Here is a 22,530-nt window from a genome sequence, read left to right on the forward strand (position 1 = left end):
TGGAAAACTCAGCAGTGGTCATAGGACTGGAAAAGGTCAGTTTTCATTCCAATCCCTAAGAAAGGCAATCGCAAAGAATGCTCAAACTACCACACAATTGCACTCATCTCACACGCTAGTAAAGTAATGCTCAAAATTCTCCAAGCCAGGCTTCAGCAATACGTGAACTGTGAACTTCCAGATGTTCAAGCTGGTTTTAGAAAAGGCAGAGGAACCAGAGATCAAATTGCCAACATCCGCTGGATCATCAAAAAAGCAAGAGATTTCCAGAAAAACATCTATTTCTGCTTTATTGACTACGCCAAAGCCTTCGATTGTGTGGATCACAATAAACTGTAGAAAATTCTGAAAGAGATGGGCATACCAGACCACCTGACCTGCCTCTTGAGAAACCTGTATGCAGGTCAGGAAGCAACGGTTAGAACTGGACATGGAACAACAGACTGGTTCCAAATAGGAAAAGGAGTACGTCAAGGCTGTATATTGTCACCCTGCTTATTTAACTTATATGCAGAGTACATCGTGAGAAATGCTGGACTGGCATACAAGCTGGAATCAAGATTGCCAGGAGAAATATCAATAACCTCAGATATGCAGATGACACCACCCTTATGGCAGAAAGTGAAGAGGAACTAAAAAGCCTCTTGATGAAAGTGAAAGAGAAGAGTGAAAAAGTTGGCTTAAAGCTCAACGTTCAGAAAACTAAGATCATGGCATCTGGTCCCATCACCTCATGGGAAATAGATGGGGAGACAGTGGAAACAGCATCAGACTTTATTTTTTTGGGCTCCAAAATTACTGCAGATGGTGATTGCAGCCATGTAATTAAAAGACGCTTCCTCCTTGGAAGGAAAGTTATGACCAACCTAGACAGCATATTAAAAAGCCGAGACATTACTCTGCCAACAAAGGTTCGTCTGGTCAAGGCTGTGGTTTTTCCAGTGGTCATGTATGGATGTGAGAGTTCGACTGTGAGGAAAGCTGAGCACCGAAGAATTGATGCTTTTGAATTGTGATGTTGGAGAAGACTCTTGAGAGTCCCTTGAACTGCAAGGAGATCCAACCAGTCCATCCTGAAGAAGATCAGTCCTGGGTGTTCATTGGAAGGACTGATGCTGAAGCTGAAACTCCAATACTTTGGCCACCTCATGCGAAGAGTTGACTCATTGGAAAAGACCCTGATGCTGGGAGGGATTGGGGGCAGGAGGAGAAGGGGGCGACAGAGGATGAGATGGCTGGATGACATCACCGACTTGATGGGCATGAGTTTGAGTGAACTCCGGGAGTTGGTGATGGACAGGGAGGCCTGGAATGCTGCAATTCATGGAGTCGCAAAGAGTCGGACATGACTGAGTGACTTAACTGAACTGAACTGAAGGTGTAATGACATAATTGAGGTTAAAAATGTTTTGTAGGTGAGCTGAGGAAGGAATGATTCAGTATTGGTGCAGTCATCAAAATTGATGGATTAAAGTATGAAACATGTCTAATAAGATCTTTTAATATTGTGGGTCAAGTGATTTATTTACTCAGTCATTCATAAATACTTTGTTTACTTTCTATATCTTAGTTAATTTTTCTGAGTGTATTTGTTGCTACAGTTTGTCATAAGAGATACTCTGAACACTTACGTAGCAGTTGTATTTTGCTTTTCTACTCTCTTTGGAATTAAAATGAAATTGCCTGGAAAATAATAGAATTGTTCACAAAATATGTGTATGGAATCTTCAGGTTTGCTGTACTTTTGGTTTGGCATAGCTTAACACCTGATGTGAAGAACTGATTCATTGGAAAAGACTCTGATGCTGGGAAAGATTCAAGGCAGGAGGAGAAGGGGATGACCGAGGCTGAGATGGTTGGATGGCATCACCAACTCGATGGACATGAGTTTGAGTAGGCTCCAGGAGTTGGTGATGGACAGGGAAGCCTGGCGTGCTGCAGTCCATGGGGTCGTAGAGATTCAGACACGCCTGAGTGACTGAACTGAACTGAAATTCTAGAATAGCTTTGAAAAGTATATTGAATCAGGTGGATTCTCATTAATTTATGGATTATTATGTAATCAGGACTGGCCTTCTAAGCTCTACTACCATATATCTACCATGGAAAATATTCTGGGAACTTGGATCAGTAGGAAACATCCAAGTGTCCTAGATTGATTTTTTTGTTTGTTTGTTTAAGTTGCTCAGTTGTGTCTGATTCTTCCTAGATTCATAGAACCCGTCAGTTTAAAGAGGCCTTGAAGTTTATGTAATATAACTCAGTTTAAAAGAATTGAGGCCTGGAGATGTTAGGAGATTAGTCCAGTAGTCAGACTAATTTGAAGAGATCTTTGATATTGATATATTCATATTGGTATTTTTGTTATTTCTCTGGTGGATTTAAAGTGGTGTGCTTATTTGCTATTTAGAATTTTGCCAGTCATTAAGAATAGACATTTATGTTGATGTATGGCAAAAACCATCACAATATTGTAATTATCCTACAATTAAAATAAGAACAGACGTCTGAAGAAGAGGACAAATGAAACAACATAAGCAGCTTTTTCATTTCCTAAACATTTTAATAATCATTATTTGAGTCTAACTAAATTTTTTCTGCTGTCGGCTGCTATATGCTTTCCTCTCTGTCCTTCCCTTTCTCCTTGTCTTTTTTAAAAAACAAAGTAAAGTGCTTTTGGCCTGAAAACATATGTTGCTTGATGGCAAAATGAAATCATAACTGGTTATTTACAGAGAAGAAATAACTGTAAAGAAATCTGAGCATATATTTTAATGAACAGTATATCTTCTAAACCAGATATTAGAGCACTTCGTCTTAACTCCATGTTTATATTGTAAATTGCAAAATTATAGTAGTGTTAGATAGGAATGGTGATTATGGTGTTTTGCATGTTGTGTTTGGTTCAGAATGTATATCTGTGATGAATGTGACTTTTGTCCATTCCTTGTCATTGTAATTTGTGGGAGAGATAAAGAAGAATCAGATTTCTTATTTTTCAATTTCCTGCTAAAGTAGAAAAATGTCGTTATTTTTGATGACACACACACGTATATATATATGATGAAAAGAAAATCTAATTTTACCATTATATGTTATTCCTAATGTGGTAAATGCAAACTTTTATTCATATTCAGCATTTATAAGACCACATTTTACAGCAATATATTGATTTCTTATTGCAGGTACATGCTGGGACTTGCAGCAATTCCAGCAGTTATACAGTTTTTTGGCTTTCTCTTTTTACCTGAAAGCCCTCGATGGCTTATTCAGAAAGGGCAGACTCAAAAGGCCCGTAGAATTTTATCTCAGATGCGTGGTAACCAGACCATTGATGAGGAGTATGATAGTATCAAAAACAACATTGAAGAAGAGGAAAAAGAGGTTGGCTCAGGTATGTGACTTTTATATGTATATTAATTTTAAGACTCCATAATAATTTTACTTATAAATCATACTCTTCTAATTTTATTTAATATATCCAAATGATGAAGTGGTTCTATATGTATAACTAAGCCAAAATAAATGTATTTTAATTTCAAAAGCAAATACTTGTGCTATAAAAGAATGAAGAAAAAATGCCCAGAATGCCACTGTCCTCGCATAATTTTTATTTTTGTGATTTCTTTTAAGTCAGATATACTTGATATAGGTGTCATTTTGTATGGGGGAACATTTTTTAAGTATATTTTACATATAAATATATAATATATAAAGATAAACCTGCATTATTGACCTTCTGTCTTAAATAAAAAGTCAGCATGAACTATTGTCAAAATAAAACACTTAAGTAAAATTAAACACCTTGTTTACATGTGTTACATTAATTTCCATACTAATTAATTTCCATACTAAGCATATACCTTCATATACAAGTTATGGAATAGTTTTGCATTTCCCTGTTTTCATTAAAATGTTGATTGTCTAATTACAATTCTACTATGTCAGAAACCAAAAAAAAAAAGCAAGTTTCTGGTTAATTTATGTTGATGAATATAATTTCAGAGAAGAAATCATATAGAGATTTAAAAATTCTCAGACAGGATCTATAATCTTTACAGCCTGATTTGAGTCAGCAATTTGCCAGAGTTTTATGATGGGAAGAAAATAGATATTTTACAATGTCTGTTGGATTCACATTCCCCAAAATTGTTTCACTTTCTCTCAACTTTCCTTCTGCCTCTACAGTAATTGGTTGTTCAGTGGAGATGCTTAACTTATATTAGTAAAATGGTTATTCACATCTGAAAAAATACCAAACACAAACACACCCCTTTATTGATATATGTCTTACACAAGTCTTGGAAGGTGTGTTCATTCACCTCTCTTACTGTTCTTTGGTAGAGCTGAAGGAACAGTAGAATGAACGCTTTTCAGAAACTGGTCACTCTGCTAGCCACACATGTGTGCATATGTGCTTATTTGCTCAGGTGTGTCTGACTCTTTGCGACCCCGTGGACTGTAGCCTGTCAGGCTCCTCTGTTCGTGGGATTTTCCAGGCAGGAATACTGGAGTGGGTAGACATGCCCTCCTCCAGGGGATCATCGCTACCCAGGGGTCGAACCCAGGTCTCCCACATTGCAAGCGGATTCTTTACCGTCTGAGCCAGCAGGGAAGCCCAGCGTGGCTTGACTTAGATATACACAGCTCAGCACTGTGATCTTATTACTCCCTTGCTCAGACCAAAGCCTTTAGCTAATTGTGAGCCCAATCTAGGTGAAGGTCATTTTTACCAAAAAGTTTCTCCGTGTATACACCGTGTGCCTGGCGTTGTCAGCATTTCCAGTACTCTGTGTACACGTGTGCATGTGTGCGCAGTCACTTCAGTCGTGTCCGACTCTCTGCAGTGCTGTGGATTGCAGCCTGCCAGGCTCCTCTCTCCATGATATTTTTCCAGTCTTGAATACTGAAGTGGGTTGTCATGCCTTCCTCCAGGGGCTCTTCCCAACCCAGAGATTGAACCCACGTCTCTAATGACTCCTGCATTGGCAGACAGCTTCTTTACTCTAGTGCTAACCTGGGAAGCCCAAGTACTCTGCACATTAGTGTATACATTAAGGAGAATTTTGCTTCAACAAAATAATTCATTTTTATGAGTTCAGGATTGTATTAGGTTTTAAAATATAATTTCAAATGTTAATTTAAATTACAAATAACTTATTTTATGCTTCTGACTAAATTCCTTTCATCAGTTACTTGAATTAAATATGAGGTTGTTTTTGTAGTAATCAATACTCTTGAAACCCATATGCTAATATATATTGTGTGAGTGGAAATATTTGTTGAGCATTAGGTTATACTAAATACTACTTAGAAAGTAAGTTTTTATTAATTTATGTGAGGGATAGGACAACAACTTAATTTAAAAAAGCATGTTCTTGTTGTGGAGTGGGTATACCACAGAGTTTACTACACAGCTTTGAACATGTAGCTTCCTTTTGACTACTTAAGAATTTGACTGGTCTAGCCATGCAGTTGTTGACAATGCACATTGCCTCTCATGACTATTTGAAATGTATAATCAAATGGGTTTTTATATTTATAGATACACAGGATTGCAATTATCTGCATCTGCTTTGGTGGTGGTTGTGGTGGTTTAGTTGCTAAGTCATGTCTGACTCTTGTGACCCCACGGATGGTAGCCCGCCAAGGCTCCTCTGTCCATGGGATTCTCCAGGCAAGAATACTGGAGTGGGTTGCCATTTCCTTCTCCAGAGATTGAACCCAGGTCTCCTGCATTTCAAGCAGATTCTTTACCAGCTGAGCTACAAGGGAAGCCCTACTTTAATTTTTATCAGAAGTTCTTGGGAACTACTTACTATGTTTAAGCTATTTAAATATTAGCTATTTAATCATTTCCATTTAGCTATTTAATCATTTCCTCATTAAAACATTGCTTTAGATGCACATTTGGCACAAATTTTCTTTTAAAATTATATTCATAAATGTATTTGTTATACATTACACATTCATTGAAAATTTAAAGAAAAGGCAGCCATCATTTCAAAGACAAAAGTGGCAGAAATCTTAATACTGTGTTCTTCACTGAATCTCGGTATGTCTTATGCTTGATTAAATATTACAAACTTTATAACTAATAGGATTAATAATTTATCCATTTCTGAATTTGTATTATTTGAATACTGTCATCTTGCTTAATTTTAAAACTAATCCATTGTTCTTTTATAAAGGTAAAGAATTAATAGTAATAGCATTGTGGCACGAATGCACACAGTTTTGCCCGTGTTACATGATACCAGTAACTTGGGGCTTCATTTTTGTTATTGAGGAATCTGACCACAATAAAACATGTTTTGCACAGTATCAATTTTATTGCATCATTTTCATGTCCATGAGCAAAACTGTGTCAGTTCAGTTGGTAAATAGCCGTGCTAGAATTTGCCTTAGCAACCAGGATGTCCCTCCCTCAGTCACTTTACATTTGAAGATAGGCTACATGGACTATTACACATGAAGAAACAGCTAACTTTGAAATAAAAATGTTCTGGCTCAGAGAAGATTCAGCCATTGTGTTGGAGGATTAGAGAGTGACATATGTCAGTCAGTCCGTGGATTCTGTTGAGGTGAATTTCAAGCCATGACTTGGAGCCCAGAAACTCCGAGCGGTGGAGGACAGTTGTTTGGAGGGAAGAGCCTTGACCTGGGCACCGTATATACCCTGATATTCCAGGAGGGTAGAAAGTAGTTGTTTAATAAGACCACTTTTTCTTTTAGGCAGAAATATTGTATCATCAGACCTTGTGGCTTAGTTTCCTGCTACCTGTAAGCATGCTAAATCTGATTCCAGATCAGCAAACCGCGTCCTTCTCTCGGAGTTCCCAGTGGATTTGTGACTTGTGACTTCTGTGATACTTCGTGACGTGAAGGTCGCTCAGTCACGTCCGACGCTGTGTGACCCTGTGGAATTCTCCAGGCCAGAATACTGGAGTGGGTAGCCCTTCCCTTCTCTAGGGGATCTTCCCAACCCCGGGATTGAACCCAGGTCTCCCGCGTTGCAGGTGTACCTTCTCTTTTTGTGAAATTTTTTTTCCCTTGGTCACTTCAATTTAAATTTGACCTCTTTGAGGAAAATAGGGATAGTGGCTGAATTATGTATTAATTTTTTTTGGTGTGTGAAATGTTAGCTTATATGGGGCTGAATTACTTCGGGGTTCAAAACACAATTTATGACTTTATGCAGTGAATATTGTGGCTTCTCTGACCAGGTCAGCAGCAGAGATGAGGCTCATAGGCCGTGCTTGGAGTAGGATGGGGTTATAATGGGATTTCATCTCTTCTACACATGGCATGAAGATTCATCTCAAATTAGGTCCTATTTGCCTTAGGCCACAGATCCAAAAATATTGCTTTGATTTATGTCAAAGAGTATTCTCTGTTTTCTTTTGGAAGTTTTATGGTTTCCAGTTGTATGTCTAGGTCTTTAATCCATTCTGAGTTTATTTTTGAATATGATGTGAGAAAATGTTCTAATTTTATTCTTTTATATGTAGTTATCTGGTTTTTCCAGCACCACTTATTAAAGAGACTGTATTTTCCTCATTGTGTATTCTTGCCTCATTGTCATAGATTGACCAACCATAAATGTGTGAGTTTAATTCTGGGCTCTCTATTCTCTATTCATTGTTCTGCATGTCTATTTTGTGGCCAGTACCATACTGTTTTGATGACTTTGTTTGAACTCAGGAAGCATGATACCTCCAACTGTTATTTTTTTCAATATTGTTTTGGCTTTTCAGCGTCTTTTGTGTTTCCATAAAAATCTTAAAATTACTTGTTTATTTCTGTGAAGTGTACCACTGGTAGTTTGATAGGGATTGCATTGAATATGTAGATTGTCTTGGGTAGTGTGGTCATCTTAACAATATTAATTCTTCCCATCCATCAACATGGTATATCTTTGCATCAGTTTGTATCATCTTCCATTTCTTTCACAGTGTTTTATAGTTTTCTGAGTACAGGTATTTTATCTCCATGGTTAAATTTATTCCCTAGGTATTTTTTAGTGTGATGGCAAGTGGAATTTAAAAAAATTCTCATTTTTACATTTTATTGTTAATGTATAGAAATGCAGCAGGTTTATATATATATTAAATTTGTATCCTGTAACTTTATTAATTGATGAACTCTAGTACTTTTTCAGTGGCATCTTTGGGATTTTCAATGTATAGTACCATATCATCTGCAAACGGTGACCATTTTACTTCTTTCATTCAGATTTGAATTCCTTTTATTTTTTCTTCTTCTTGGCTGTGACTGGAACATCTGAAAAATGTGGCGAGAGAGGGCATTCTTACCTTCTTCCTGATCTTATAGAAAGTCCTTTCAATTTTCACTGTTGAGTATGACATTAGCTGTGGGTTTGTCAAAAATGGTTTTATTCATATATATACATATGAATATACATATACAGTACGTCCCCTGTATACCCACTTTGTGGAGAGTTTTTAATCACGAATGGATGCTGAATTATGTCAAAAGGTTTTTCTGCATCTGTTGAGATTATCATATGATTTTTTTTGTTCACTTTGTTAATGTGGTGTATCACATTAATTGATTTGTGTATATTTAGTCATCTCTGGAATAAATTCCTCTTGATCATGGTGTGTGATTCTTCTAATGTATTGTTGTATTTGGTTTGCGATTGTTTTGTTGAGGATTTTTGCATGTGTGTTCATCAGTGATAATGGCCAGTAATTTATATATATATATATAAAAATTATATATATATATATTTATTTATTTATGTTTGGTTTTGATATCAGAGTTATTCTGGTCTTGTAGAATGATTTTGGAAGCATTCATTCCTCTGTAATTTTTGGCAATAGTTTGAGAATTACAGATGCTAACTCTTCTATAAATGTTTGGTAGAATTCACCTGTGAAGCCATCTGGTCTAGATGTTTGTCAGTTGAGAGTTTTTGATTATTGATTCAATTTCATTTCTGGTAATCAGCCTGTTTTATTTTCTATTTCATTCTGGTCAGTCTCGAGAGATTGTACATTTCTGGGAACTCATTCATTTTTTCTAGATTATTCATTTTATTGGCATATAATCATTCATACTGTCCTTTGTATTTCTGTGGTGTTGGTTGTAAGTATTCCTTTTTCATATCTGATATAATTTAATTGGGTCCTCTCTTCTTTTTTGTTGATCTGTCTGGCTTAAACTTATCAATTTTGTTTGTCTTTTTAAAGAACTGCCTCTTCATCTCATTGATCTCTTCTATTATTTTTTTAGTCTCTATTTTATTTGTGTCTGTAATTCTCTGGTCTTTGATTTCTTTCCTTTGGCTAACTTTGGGTATTCTTTGTCCTTCTTTTTCCAGTTGCTTAGGTATAAGGTTGGGTTGTTTATTTGAGATTTTTCTCATTTCCTGAGGTTTGTTTGTATCACTATAAATTTCCCTTGTAGAACTGCTTTTGCTCCGTCCCACAGATTTTGAATCACTGTGTTTTGTTTTCACTTGTCTGAAGGGGTGTGTGTGTGTGTGTGTGTGTGTGTGTATAATGTCTTCTTTGATATCATGCCCTCACTTCACTGTCTGTGTGTGTGTGTGTGTGTGTAGATTTGAAATTTAGCCATTGTAGATAGCATATTTGGCTTCCTTGGTAGCTCAGCTGGTAAAGAATCTGTCTGCAATTCAGGAGACCCCATTTCAATTCCTGGGTCGAGAACATCCCTCTGGAGAAGGAGTAAGCTACCCACTCCAGTATTCTTGGGCTTCCCTGGTGGCTCAGGCAGTAAAGAATACACCTGCAATTCAGAAGACCTGATTCGATCCCTGGGTTGGGAGGATCACCTGGAGGAGGGCATGGCAAGCCTCTCCAGTATTCTTGCCTGGAGAATCTCCATGGACGGAGGAGCCTGGTGGGCTACAGTCCATGGGGTCACAAAGAATCTCAAACATAACTAAGCGATTATGCACAGCACAGCACAGATAGCATATATATGGGTTTGTTTTGTATTCATTCAGCCAGTCCTTTCATGGGAGCATGTAGTTTGTTTAAATTGAAAGTAATTATTGATAATTAGGTACCTACTACTTTTTAAAAAAATGTTTGGGGTAGTTTTGTAGTTTGTTTTTGCTCTTTTTTTGACTTATGTTCTTGTGATTTGATCTTTAGTGTTATGCTTTGATTCCTTTTTCTTTTTTGTACACATCTATTACAGGTCTGGTTTGTGGTTACCGTGAGGTTTTTTTTTTTTTTTTTAATAACTCTTACTCCTTGGAAGGAAAGTTATGACCAACCTAGACAGCATATTAAAAAGCAGTGACGTTACTTTGTTAACAAAGGTCCACCTAGTCAAGGCTGTGGTTTTTCCAGTAGTCATGTATCGATGTGAGAGTTGGACTATAAAGAATGCTGAGCACGGAAGAATTGATGCTTTTGAACTGTGGTGTTAGAGAAGACTCTTGAGACTACCTTGGACTGCAAGGAGATCCAACCAGTCCATCCTAAAGGAGATCAGTCTTGGGTGTTCATTGGAAGGACAGATGTTGAAACTGAAACTAATACTTTGGCCTCCTGATGCGAAGAGCTGACTCTTTTGAAAAGACCCTGATACTGGGAAAGATTGAGGGCCGGAGGAAAAGGGGACAACAGAGGATGAGATGGTTGGATGGCATCACTGACTCAATGGATCTGAGTTTGAGTAAACTCAGGGAGTTGGTGATGGACAAGGAGGCCTGATGTGCTGCGGTTCACGGGGTCACAAAGAGTCAGACACGACTGAGTGACTGAACTGAACTGAATATATATATATATATATATGAATGATTATTTTAAGTTGCTAATCTCTTCATTTCAAATGCAGTTTAATAATCCTATATTTTCTTCAACGTTCCCCAGGATTACTTTTCTTTTGACATCATATTTTACATATCTTTGTTTTGTGTATTCCTCAACTACTTATAGCAGATACAGATGACTTTATACTGCTTTTGTCTTTTAACCTTTTTAACTAACTTTGTCCATGCTTGATTACTACCTTTACTGTGTTTTTACCTTTACTGTATTTTTGCCTTAACCCGTGAGCTTTTTTCCTTTAGTAATTTTTATGTTTTCAGTTGTGGCTTTTTTTTTTTTTTTTTTTTTTGCTCACCATTAGCATTTATTGTAAAGGGATTATTGTGGTGCTGAACTCTTTGAGTTTTTGCTTATCAAGAAACCTTTTGATCTCATCATCAAATCTGAATGAAAGCCTAGCTTGGGTAGGTAATTTTTGATGTAGGTTTTTCGCGTTCACCACTTTTAAGTATATTGTGACACTCTCTTCTGACCTCAGGGTTTGTGATGAAAAGTCAGCTGATAGACCTGGGAGTCCCATGTTTGGTGCCTGTGCACTCATGTGTGGTCCTGAGTCCTAGACCCTCATCTCCAAGGATGGCTGTATGCTCATGGGGTTTTATAGCAGCCTTCCTACTTTTGGGGGGCTGTGTCCTCTCCAGGTTAGTTGCTTGGCTTGAGACATCCCAGTACAAGTGCTTATGGCCTGCTAGGCAGGGCCAGGTCCCTAGGCTGATAAACTAGGGGTGGGGCTTGTTAGTACCACTGTCCAGATGGTATAACAAGTTTCCCAAAATGGATAATGCCAGTATCTGTGTTCCCAGGGTAAGCTCCACTTGCTTCTGGCTTCTTCTGGAGATTCTTCAAGATTAGCCTGCATCTGGCCCAGGATCCTTTAAAATTACTGCTTCTGCCCTGGGTCCCTGAGCATGTGACATTTTGGTTGCACTCTAAGAGTGGAGTCTCTATCTTCCACAGCTCTCCTGAATGTAAGCCCCACTGACCTTCAAAATCAGATTTTCTAGGGGCTGGTCTTCCCAGTGAAGGGCTTCCTGCATTTCTAATTTTCCTCTCATGTGGGTCACCCACCTAGAGGCATGGGTCTTGTCTATATCGCTGCTTCTCCTACCCATATCATTGTGGTTTCTTCTTTATATCTTTAGTTATATATTTTTTTCTGATAGATTCTGGTCTTTCTCATCAATATTGCTCTGTAAATGGTTGTAATTTTTGTGTGCCCACGAGAGGAGGGGAGCTGCGGGTCTTTCTACTCCACCATTATGGTCAAGCTTTCTTCATTTTCATATTTTTAAAATTAAGATATAATAATTGACATATAACTTTGTATTAGTTTCAAATGTACATCATAATGATGTGATATATGTTCATACTGTGAAGTGATCACCACACACAGTAAAAACATTTTTTTCTTAACTTTTTCAATTTTTTATCCTACACCAGAGAACAACAAGTATATTCATCAGGTGGTTTCATAGGAGAGTTGAAGGCTGTTACTGACATGCTTCTCAGAAGAAGCCTGTTAGACAGGACTCAGGGAAAGTCTGACAATAGGCACGCTTTCTGCCACTCCCTTCTACGCTCTACACTGCAGGATTAAAGCAGGATCGTTGAAGGGAAAATGTGCACAAAGAAAGTTTTCTCTCCCTGAAGAAATATGCAGATGTTGATTCTTGAACCCTTACAAAAAGACCAGGGAAAGTGATTTGGGGTCATCAAGGCAACTTTGCTCCAGCAGGTTGATAACGGGAGCCAGGCAAAGGGGAGACTGAATACAGACCTGAGGTGACAGGGGCAGCCTCCTGCAAATATGTTCATCTGTTTATAGCACATGGGCAATCTGAGGAATTTGAAAATGTAAACGGACTTTTTTTTTTTTAGCAAAGAACTTCTTTGTATGTCCTATCTTTATATATATATATGTAAATCTTTTTACAGTTAATATTGCCTTAGTACCGTTCATTTCAGTCGCTCAGTTGTGTCCGACTCTTTGCGACCCCATGGACTGTGGCACTCCAAGCCTCCCTGTCCATCACCAGCTTCCAGAATTTACGCAAACTCATGTCCATTGAGTCGGTGATGCCATCCAACCATCTCATCCTCTGTTGTCCCCTTCTCCTCCTGCCTTCAATCTTTCCCAGTATCAGGGTCTTTTCAAAAGAGTCGGCTCTTCGCATCAGGTGGCCAAAGTATTGCAGTTTCAGCTTCAGCATCAGTCCTTCCAATGAACACCCAGGACTGATCTCCTTTAGGATGGACTGGTTGGATCTCCTTGGAGTCCAAGGTAGTCTCAAGAGTCTTCTCCAACACCACAGTTCAAAAGCATCAATTCTTCGGTGCTCAGCTTTCTTTATAATCTAACTCTCACATCCATACATGACTGCTGGAAAAACCATAGCTTTGACTAGCTGGACCTTTGTTGGCAAAGTAATGTCTCCGCTTTTTAATATGCTATCTAGATTGGTCATAACTTCCTCCAAGGAGTAAGCGTTTTTTTATTTCATGACTGCAGTCACCATCTGCAGAGATTTTGGAGCCCAAAAAGGTAAAATCTGTCACTGTTTCCACTTTTTCCCCATCTATTTACCATGAAGTGATGGGACAGGATGCCATGATCTTAATTTTCTGAACGTTGAGCTTTAAGCCAACCCTTTCACTCTCCTCGTTTACTTTTGTCCATATGCTCTTTAGTTCTTCTTCACTTTCTGCTATAAAGGTAGTATCAACTACATATCTGAGATTATTGATATTGCCTAGGTTTACCTAAAACACAGATACTTCCAAAATTGATTTATTTCATGTAAGAATGTCACTGAGAAATTGCCCTACCCTTTGGGCACTAAAATCTTAATATTTGGGTGTATGTGAGAACAGCAGCCCAGAGGTACTGGTTAATGCTTTAAACTGAAATTAGATCCAGGCCTGCTGGTTGCTAGTCACTTTTGTGGTGCATTCAAGTTATCTTTGCAGTGTTTAATCTTTGCAAATTTATGTCAAGATTTGCATTGTTTAATTGTATCAACAAATCAACTCAGTAATCTGCAAGAATGTTGATTCTGCGTTTTGCCTTCATTGGATAGTTTAATCTCCAGCCTGGAAAGGAAGAATGTTGTAGGATGGAAAATTTATTCAAGACTCTTCTGTGAGTTCATTTTTTAAAGCCTGGTATGACTTACCTCTAGCTGTTGGAAGTCATACCTATGGTGTACAGGAAAGAATAGCTTCGTCTCTCTCTCTTCTCTTTCTTCCAGTAATTTTTCAGTCAGGTCATCAAGATTCATATCCTTATAAATCAGTTTCCTTTTTTTTATGAATTGATATTGTGTGGCCATTTCAACAAATCATATTCTGCAGAGAGGTAAAAAAGGGTAGATATATATCATCTGTTTTAATAGAAATCCTTCCAAATGTTTCTGTAGATATCTAATTCCAGCCTAATGACATTTCAGTGGAGTGCTCGTTGCAGTTGACATCTATTGCCCTTAGCTCAAAGTGTCATTTTTCCAAATGTTTCTGGTAGTTTTGCTTATATTTTCTTTGTGTGATAGTAGTGTTTCCTGACTGAAAGTAATGCGTAGGTGCTATTTAATGGGTGATTTGAACTAGATATTAACAAATTTTTCTCAGCAAGATGGACAACCAGTTTTTCATATGTAGGGAAAGAAAATGTTTCTATATCTAATATTCTTGAAGTTGTTGCAAAATTGTCCAGATTGTCAACTGTGAGGTTGTTATATGTATCTCCTATGGTAAATGGTAGAATAAAATAAAAGGTTAAATGAAAAGCTACTTTAATTTTCTTTGTGTTAACAAGCTGTAAGCTGAATGATTGTTAAAAGAGTATATAATTCTATTCAGTTTTTAGTTAAACTTATTTTCTTAGCCATCATGACTTATTTAAAAGAATTGCTATTTAGTTCAATGTGGCTTTAAATAAAAGTTTCTTTGACCTCAGGGAACTTTTAAAATCATAAGCAAAATTGAAATAGTTCTTAGGTTTTACATTAAAATGTCATTGACTCTCCTCTTACGAAGAGGTAAAGAACAACATTGAGAAAATTTTCTATCCTGTAAATCACTGAAAAAGGAAGTACTTTTCAGATTACCTATAGCCTTTCAAGCCATTTTTACTGGTTTATATTGAAAATTCAGATTGTTTCAGAAAGTTGATAGTTGATGGTTCATCCTTCTGCTTTCTTGGTAAGATGTAGAAAATCTCATAGAAAAATCCATGCTTAAGACGTTTTGCTTGTGTCAAGTTTTTCTTTTTTATTCCAACACATTATAAAGTTTTTTCTGTATTTAATACAGATAGGAGGAGAAAACCCAACAAAGTACATTTCAGAAGGAATGTAATTCTTGAGTTGCTGCTTCAGGGAAGTTCATTTCCAACTTAACACTAAATCCATCATTCAGCACAAATGATAGAGTCTGCTTTGTAAATAAAACCATGGTCAGGAGGTTTCTTTCCTTGAGAAAAGACAAACTGTTTTGCCCTTTAAAGGTTACCTGGTGTTTGGAGAAGGTTAGAGGAATATCCTGAAGAAAACGCAGTTTCTTCATCTGAAAAGGAAAGGCACGTGAGACACTCTTGAATGTTGGGACTTTTTAGTGATAACAGCCCAGTTCTATTGATGGGTTGTCGAATCAATCACAATATTAATAACCATGTTGTGTGCTGTCTGAAGAAACTTGCCTATTTACAAATGTCAGAAGAGATCATCTCAAATGTTTCTCAAAGATCCAAGGAATTACTCTTAAATTTTTCTAACGTTTTAAATTCAGTTTGCACTAGCAGATAGAATGGTCATGCAGTGTTAATTTTCTCCTTTTACCACTTTATATCAAACCTTATAAACACTCATGTGAGTGATTTTTAATCTGTTAAATTTAACAAATTAAAAATTTTTAATTTAACAAATCATTTAATTTCTAGTCATAGTGAACACTTACCATAGATATATACATTTCAGTTAACTTACTTATCTGCATTTAAATTATTTGAAATGTATTCGATAAGGAGATATGTGCTTGGCAGGATAGACTGAGGAGAAAAATACTGCATTTATGAAGCTAGATCACGAATAAATTGCTGTAGCGTTGTCTTCACACTTTGAGTATACTGTTTTCCTCCCTGATTTTTTTCAAGATATTTCCTTGAAAATGATTCCACTGTGTGTCTTAGAATAAAATAAATCTTCAAAATACCTTTTTAAAAAAGTAGAATCTAATAAATGCTCTTTCTAGGGGATGAAGGCGACCTAGAGACTTTTAAAACCTGGTTTGTATAAAAGCAAAGATGATTCTTAATGCTCTCTTATTCATTATTCACATGTAAACAATAATAGTGTGAAGATGACAGAAGCCGTAACTATTTACTGAACGCTTAGTTCTGTAAATGTTTCATGCATGTGTGCGTGCGCACACACACCATTCTCTGATTTTAAAACAACCTACAGTTTAGGCATTATCACCCACATTGTATCGAGAAAATGGACCGCTGTCGCAGGCAAAGAGCTGGGAAGCGAACGAGGCAGGATCTGAGTCTTAGCTCACCACCTCTCAAGCCTCTCCTTATTCCACTTGGCAAATTGTTCATCTCATGCCACCTCTGCACTATGCAGCGTGGATGTATATGCTGAAAAAAGAGGTTAGGCCTTGTCCTTGCTCTTAAGAAGCTAAGTTTTATAACTTCCTTAAGTTTGTCTTCCTTTTCTAAAGGGAAAAACAGAAAACAACCTCAAAAATATGAAAAAGACAACCCTCAGAGTCAGTTGGCACATAATTTACTTGAGTTGCTTTCACTTTGAGAGCATGTTTTCCTTCAGTTCCCTCATTTCCACCCTTGATGTCATTGGCTGAGTGGGTTTCTGCTCTTCATCTCTGGGTATCAGCTAACAGTGGTTTCTGCTGGTCTTCTTGCTTCTGGCATTCACTTTCATTTACTTTCTTCATTCACCCTCTTCATTTACTTTCTCAGAGGCCTCCAAGGGTTATCATCCCAACACATACACAACATCACATCCCTCTCCTCAGAAACAAATTCCATGATATGTTAATAAACTTTCTTTAAAATCTGGTTTTAGTTTATCTTTCCAGTTTATTTCACTAGAACCAAGGCTTTGTCATCATTAAAAGGAAGATGCCACTTTGGAAGATGCCACCTTCTTTGACTGAGTGGAGCCTCCTGACTCTCAGGGTGGGGAGCTGATGACTAGAGGTGGGGAGATGGTCTGGGTGGAGTTCCCGAGCTTCACTATTTGATCCAGCTGGTGCTTCTTACAAAGAAAATGTAAATATTGCCTCACACTAAAAAGTATATTACATTTGAAAACTAGTAACATGGTGAATGTTTTCTATGCTAAGAAGGCCTTAACATGATCCATCATCATTTACATTTGGAAAGTTGTTGAGAAAGACTGAAATAGAAGTACTTAGGTATTTCTTTCTGTGTAGTCCAGTAGATACTGATATTGAGTTGTACAAGTGTAGAAAGTCTACAAATTAGATAAAATCATGTTTCATCTGAAAGAAATAAATTTAAAAAGGTAGTATAGGATTATTTTATTTTGTTTAAGATGATAGGCTTGGCACTGTTCTCATTGGTGGTAGTGAAAGGTTGTTGCTAAATCACGCAAAGACGCCGGGGTTCTTGGCCTCCGGAGGAGAAGAATTCAATCCGGGGCCAGAAACGAGTCTGGATCACTCAGAGCTTTTGTGTAATAAAGTTTTATTAAAGTATAAAGGAGATAGAGAAGGCTTCTGACATAGACATCAGAAGGGAGTAGAAAGAATACCCCCTTGCTAGTCTTAGCACTGGAATTATATGCTCTCAAATTAGTTATTACAGTGAATACAAAGAATGTCTGGAGGTTGTAAAGACCTCACCAGACCTACTCCCATAATTTACACTTTGAGATAACAGGATTAGCCAGAAGGTTTTTTCCAGAGACTGTCCTCAGGCACGATACATTATTGTTATATAATCCTAAGGAATGTAGAGGGGGAGAAAAGTTTGTACTTTCTTCCTCCTTGAGAACTCCAGACCCCTCTCTCCATGGGGACCCCTAGACTTCTTATCAACCTGCCTAGGAATTGACTCTCTCATTCGAATAACTTTTATTTTGATGCCTTATTACGGGAGTCCCCAACTTTCTCTGTAAGGGCCAGATAGTAAATACTTGGCTTTGTGGCCACATCATTTCTGTCAGAACTACTGAACCTGCTGTTGCAACATGAATGCAACCAGAGACAAACTGTGAAGGAATGAGTGTGGCCTGTGCAAGAAAACGCGAAAGCTTATTATTTTGTACCTGTTTTATTTTATTTTACAAAAATAAGGAGCTGCCCAAATTTGGCCTATGGGTTATAGTTTACTGACCCCCTCTTAATCAATCATTAAAACTTTTTTATGACAATAAGAAAAGTGCTTATTTTCATGCTTTGAGATTTGCTTTTAAAAGTATTTGTTGAAATAAAAATAAAAGTATTTGTTGTATTATAATTTTATACATAGTGTATTTGTTTATAAAGAAACACAGGCTATTCAATTTCATTGACACTTTTTCTTGAACTGTAATGTATTATTGCACCATTTTAGTAGTTGGAACTGAACAAAATGAAACTGTTTTCTCTTAAAATGAGTTCCCAAAGATAATTGTTCAGACTTTTTCTGGTCATTTTTTTTTAAGGTAATAGTTGATTAACCTTTATTTGTTGACTGTCAACTATAATAGAAGTGTTAGTTGCTCATTTGTTATGACTCTTTGCAATCCCATGGACTGAGTCCACCAGGCTCCTCTGTCCATGAAATTCTCCAGGCAAGAATACTGAAGTGGGCTGTCATTTCCTTCAGAAATAATAGAAGAGAGGTAGTTAAAAAGTCAAGAGTCTGGGGCTTCCCTGGTGACCCAGTGGTTAAGAAGCTGCCTTGCAGTGCGAGGGACACGGGTTTGATCCCTAGTCTGGGAACATCCCACCTGCCTCAGAGCAGCAAAGCCCACAACTACTGATGTTCTCACGTCTAAGGCCTGTACTCCACAACAAAAGAGAAGACATGATGATGGGGAGCCTGGGGACTGCAATGAAGAGTAGACCCTGTTTGCCACAGCTAGAGAAAGCTTGCATGCCGTAACGAAGACCCACCACAACCAAAAGAAAAAGAAAGAAAAGAAGAACTGAGAGTTTTAGAAGGCTAGAATAATTTTTTTATCCACAAGCATTGTTTGACTACTTATCATGTGTCAGGCTGTGCTAGATGCCAGTTTATGGGCTTTTATAATAATGATGGCTAACATTTCTTGAGTACTTTCTATGTGCCATCATTTAAGGCCATTATGTATCTAAGCAGTATAGTTATCATAGCAACAGAGGTGAATGCCAGTAGGATCTCCATTTCACAGATGAAGAAACAGACTCAGTGGGATTAAGTAATTTGCTGAAAATCACAGGAAAGCCAAGAATGTTCTAAGTAATCGTCTCTCTTAACAGCCATACTCTATAGCTTGTCATACTGAATAAAATAGACAAAGATCCCTATTGTGATGGACCTTATTTAGAACTAAAAAAAAAAATCACTTATAAAATAAATAAAGAAGAAACTGCCGCCCGTTGTCAGTAATATTGAAATGTTCTGTAGAGGAATGGGGGACTATTCCAAAGAGGATCACAAGAATACCAATAGAGATGGGGGCGATGACTTGATGACTGTGGGACTGCTGTGAACACAGTAGTACACAGGAGAATCAGGTAAAATTCTTTTAAATCATGTAAAGCTTTCAGTAATCTCTTCTGTTAATATTACACTTATGTAGCCCTTTGAAGAACACAAAGTAAATGCATTGATTCAGAAGGCAGTTTGCATGGTTTTCAGTTATACCAGTGAGGGTAGTCTATCTTGTGATATATTTTTATTGTGTCTTTGAATGATCCTTTAAACAATGGAGAATATTTAGTCAACAAATCAAAAGGCTTTAAGTAAGTGAGAAAGGATGGTTTCTTTATTACGTTTCATTTTTCAAAATCTGTTGTGTACCTTGAAAACTTGAGAGAGGGGAGTTTAGGACATACATTGATTTTCCAGAAGGAAGTACAGGTGCACAAATAGACAACAATTATCTCACAAAATCCAGCTTACTAAAATATATATGATGTTAAATTTCTGATGAAATTCTATAAAGAAGTGGCGAATCTTTCATACTTACTTTGCTTGTTGCTGTTATTTAATCACTAAGTGTGTCTATCTCTTGTGACCCCAGGGACTGTAGCCTGCCAGGCTCATCTGTCCATGGGGATCTGTCCATGCTCGTTCCTTCTCTAGGGGATCTTCCTAACCCAGGGATCGAGCTGTGTCTCCTCATTGGCAGGCAGATTCTTTACCGCTGAGTCGCCAGGGGAGCACACTTAACTTTGCTATTTCCTATGTGTTTTAAAGTTTGCAGATATGGTAAAATTAGAACAGGACCTATAGTAAGTGGCAAACTTGCATAACCATTGGCAGCAGAACTTTCATTACACTCATTAATGTGTTCATTTAACAAGAATTGGGCACCTGCCAAATGCCATACTCCATTCTGACTGTTAAGATTACGGCAGTCACCACAGCACAGACTCTGCCTTCATGGATCAACATTCTGGTGAAGGAATGCAGACAGTAAAGAAGTGTATAATACACTATGGAGGGGTGACTGTGGTATGGAAATGTAAACTCTATGGAGGAGACAGTGTTAGCAGCCTGTGGGTTAGAAAGGGGAAGAGTGGCCTCTTTGACGAGGTGCCCTCTGAACAGAGTCCTGAAGAAGTGAGGGAGCCAGCCATACACTTGTCTCCAGGAAGAGTGGTCTGGGAGAGAGACCTACTGGTCATTGATCATTAAGAACATCCCTGGGGAGGGGTGGAATTTGGTAAGTTTAAGGAAGTCGGTGCTGATGGTGTGGAGTGGGAGAATAGTAGGAAATGAGTTTTGAAGGTGGTTGAGGGACAGATCATAGAAGTGGTCTTAAATCATTATTCACTGTATTATTTAAAGAACTTAGGAAAAGTGCCTGCAGCTCAGTGATTATTTGAATGAGGCACTTAATTTTAGGAGGATACATTAATCAGGACACTTTTGGATTATGTTTTGGAAACACAGCTCAAAGTAGTTTAAAGTTATAAAGGAGGAGTAATATAACTTAATGCAGCTTAGGTTTAAACTTCCCTCTTGTGTGTATGCATTAATAATGCATTGGCTCTATTCCCAGCTCTGCTCTCCCCATATGCTGGCAAAAATGGCCATTACAGATTTTAGTTTTGACCTTAAATGTTACTACTTAGCAACACTAATGTTCTCCTCCCCAAGGCCTCCCACAAAAATTTCAGAGATGGCTCTTATTGTCCTGTCCTCTTCACGTGTCCACCCCTGAACTAGTCACTGTGATTAGGATTTGTGGTGACTCATTAGACATACTCATTCCAAACAACATGGCATGAGAACCAGGGAGGAGTGATTCTCCAAATAGGCATTGAAAGGTAAAAAAATATGTGCCTGTAAAAGAATAAGAAATAGAATGCTAAATTATATGGAAACCGGAAATATGATTGCCATTAGTTTTATTCTGAGGACAAATTGGTAATAAGCAGCTCTGCCTGTCAAGTGAAATAGTAAGCTGCCTAGGAACACTAGCCAGAGATCTCATTATTAAGATCTTGGTGTTAATGACTTGCTCTGAGAAGGGACTCCATTAGATAGGAGAATCTAAAGTTGCAATCTTAACAGTGAGGATAGAGTTTGACATTTGCTGGTACCCGATTTTGTTACATGAATGAGTATATAATTTTACAGCAGAGCTAGAAACAACTTTTAGGAAGATGCAGTTTTAAACATAAACATAGCCTCTGTTACTGAGAAAAAAGAAGGCAAAGAATGTAAGCCACATGCGGACAGCTTTCTTTCATTTTCTTCTAATAGCTTAGCGCTATAAATGAGGGTGCCAAGATTATTCAAGGGGGAAGGAACAGTCTTTTCAACAAATGGTACTGTTACAACTGCGTATCTACAGACAAAAGAATGAAGTTGAACAGTTACTTTATATCATGTACAAAAATGAGCTAAAAAAGACATCAAAGACCTTTACTGAAGAGCAAAATGTAAGATTTTTAGAAGAAGACGCAAGAAAATCTAATCTTCAAGATACAGAGTGGATCAATGATGTCTTAAATAAGATACCACAAATATAGGTGGCAAAAAAAAAAAAAAAAATAGATGAATTAAGCATCACCAAAAGTTAAAACATTTATGTGTCAGAGGACACTATTTAAAAAATAAGAAGACAATCTACAGAATAGAGAAAACATTTGCAAATTATATATCTGGCAAGGCTCTGGTATCTAGAATGCCTAATGAATTGTTACTCAGTTGGTAAGTCATGTCTGACTCTTTGCAACCACATTCACTGTAGCATGCCAGGCCCCTCTGTCCTGCACTCTCTCCCAGAGTTTGCTCAGGTTCATGTCCACTGAGTCATTGATGCTATCTAACTGTCTTATCCTCTGCCATCCCCTTCTCCATTTGCCTTCAATCTTTCCCAGCATCAAGTTTTTTTCTAGTGAGTAGACTCTGCATCAAGGGGCCAAAGTACTAGAGCTTCATCTTCAGCATCTGTCCTCCCAATGAATGAATATTCAAGGTTGATTTCCTTTAGAATTGACTGGTTTGATCTCCTTG

At 37.5% G+C, this 22,530-nt stretch overlaps 1 protein-coding gene across 1 annotated transcript in view; it reads left to right on the forward strand.

Moving 5' to 3' along the window:
• The window catches only part of SLC2A13 (solute carrier family 2 member 13), a 484,362-nt gene that overhangs the window by 117,589 nt on the left and 344,243 nt on the right, over nucleotides 1–22,530 (forward strand). Inside the window, exon 3 of the mRNA XM_065934615.1 lies at nucleotides 3,186–3,394. Within this exon, the coding sequence (XP_065790687.1) occupies nucleotides 3,186–3,394 (209 nt within the window). The remainder of the gene's footprint in view (nucleotides 1–3,185; nucleotides 3,395–22,530) is intronic.

This window comes from Muntiacus reevesi, chromosome 4 (genome assembly GCF_963930625.1).
Source record: "Muntiacus reevesi chromosome 4, mMunRee1.1, whole genome shotgun sequence".
NCBI classification, from domain to species: Eukaryota; Metazoa; Chordata; class Mammalia; order Artiodactyla; family Cervidae; genus Muntiacus; species Muntiacus reevesi.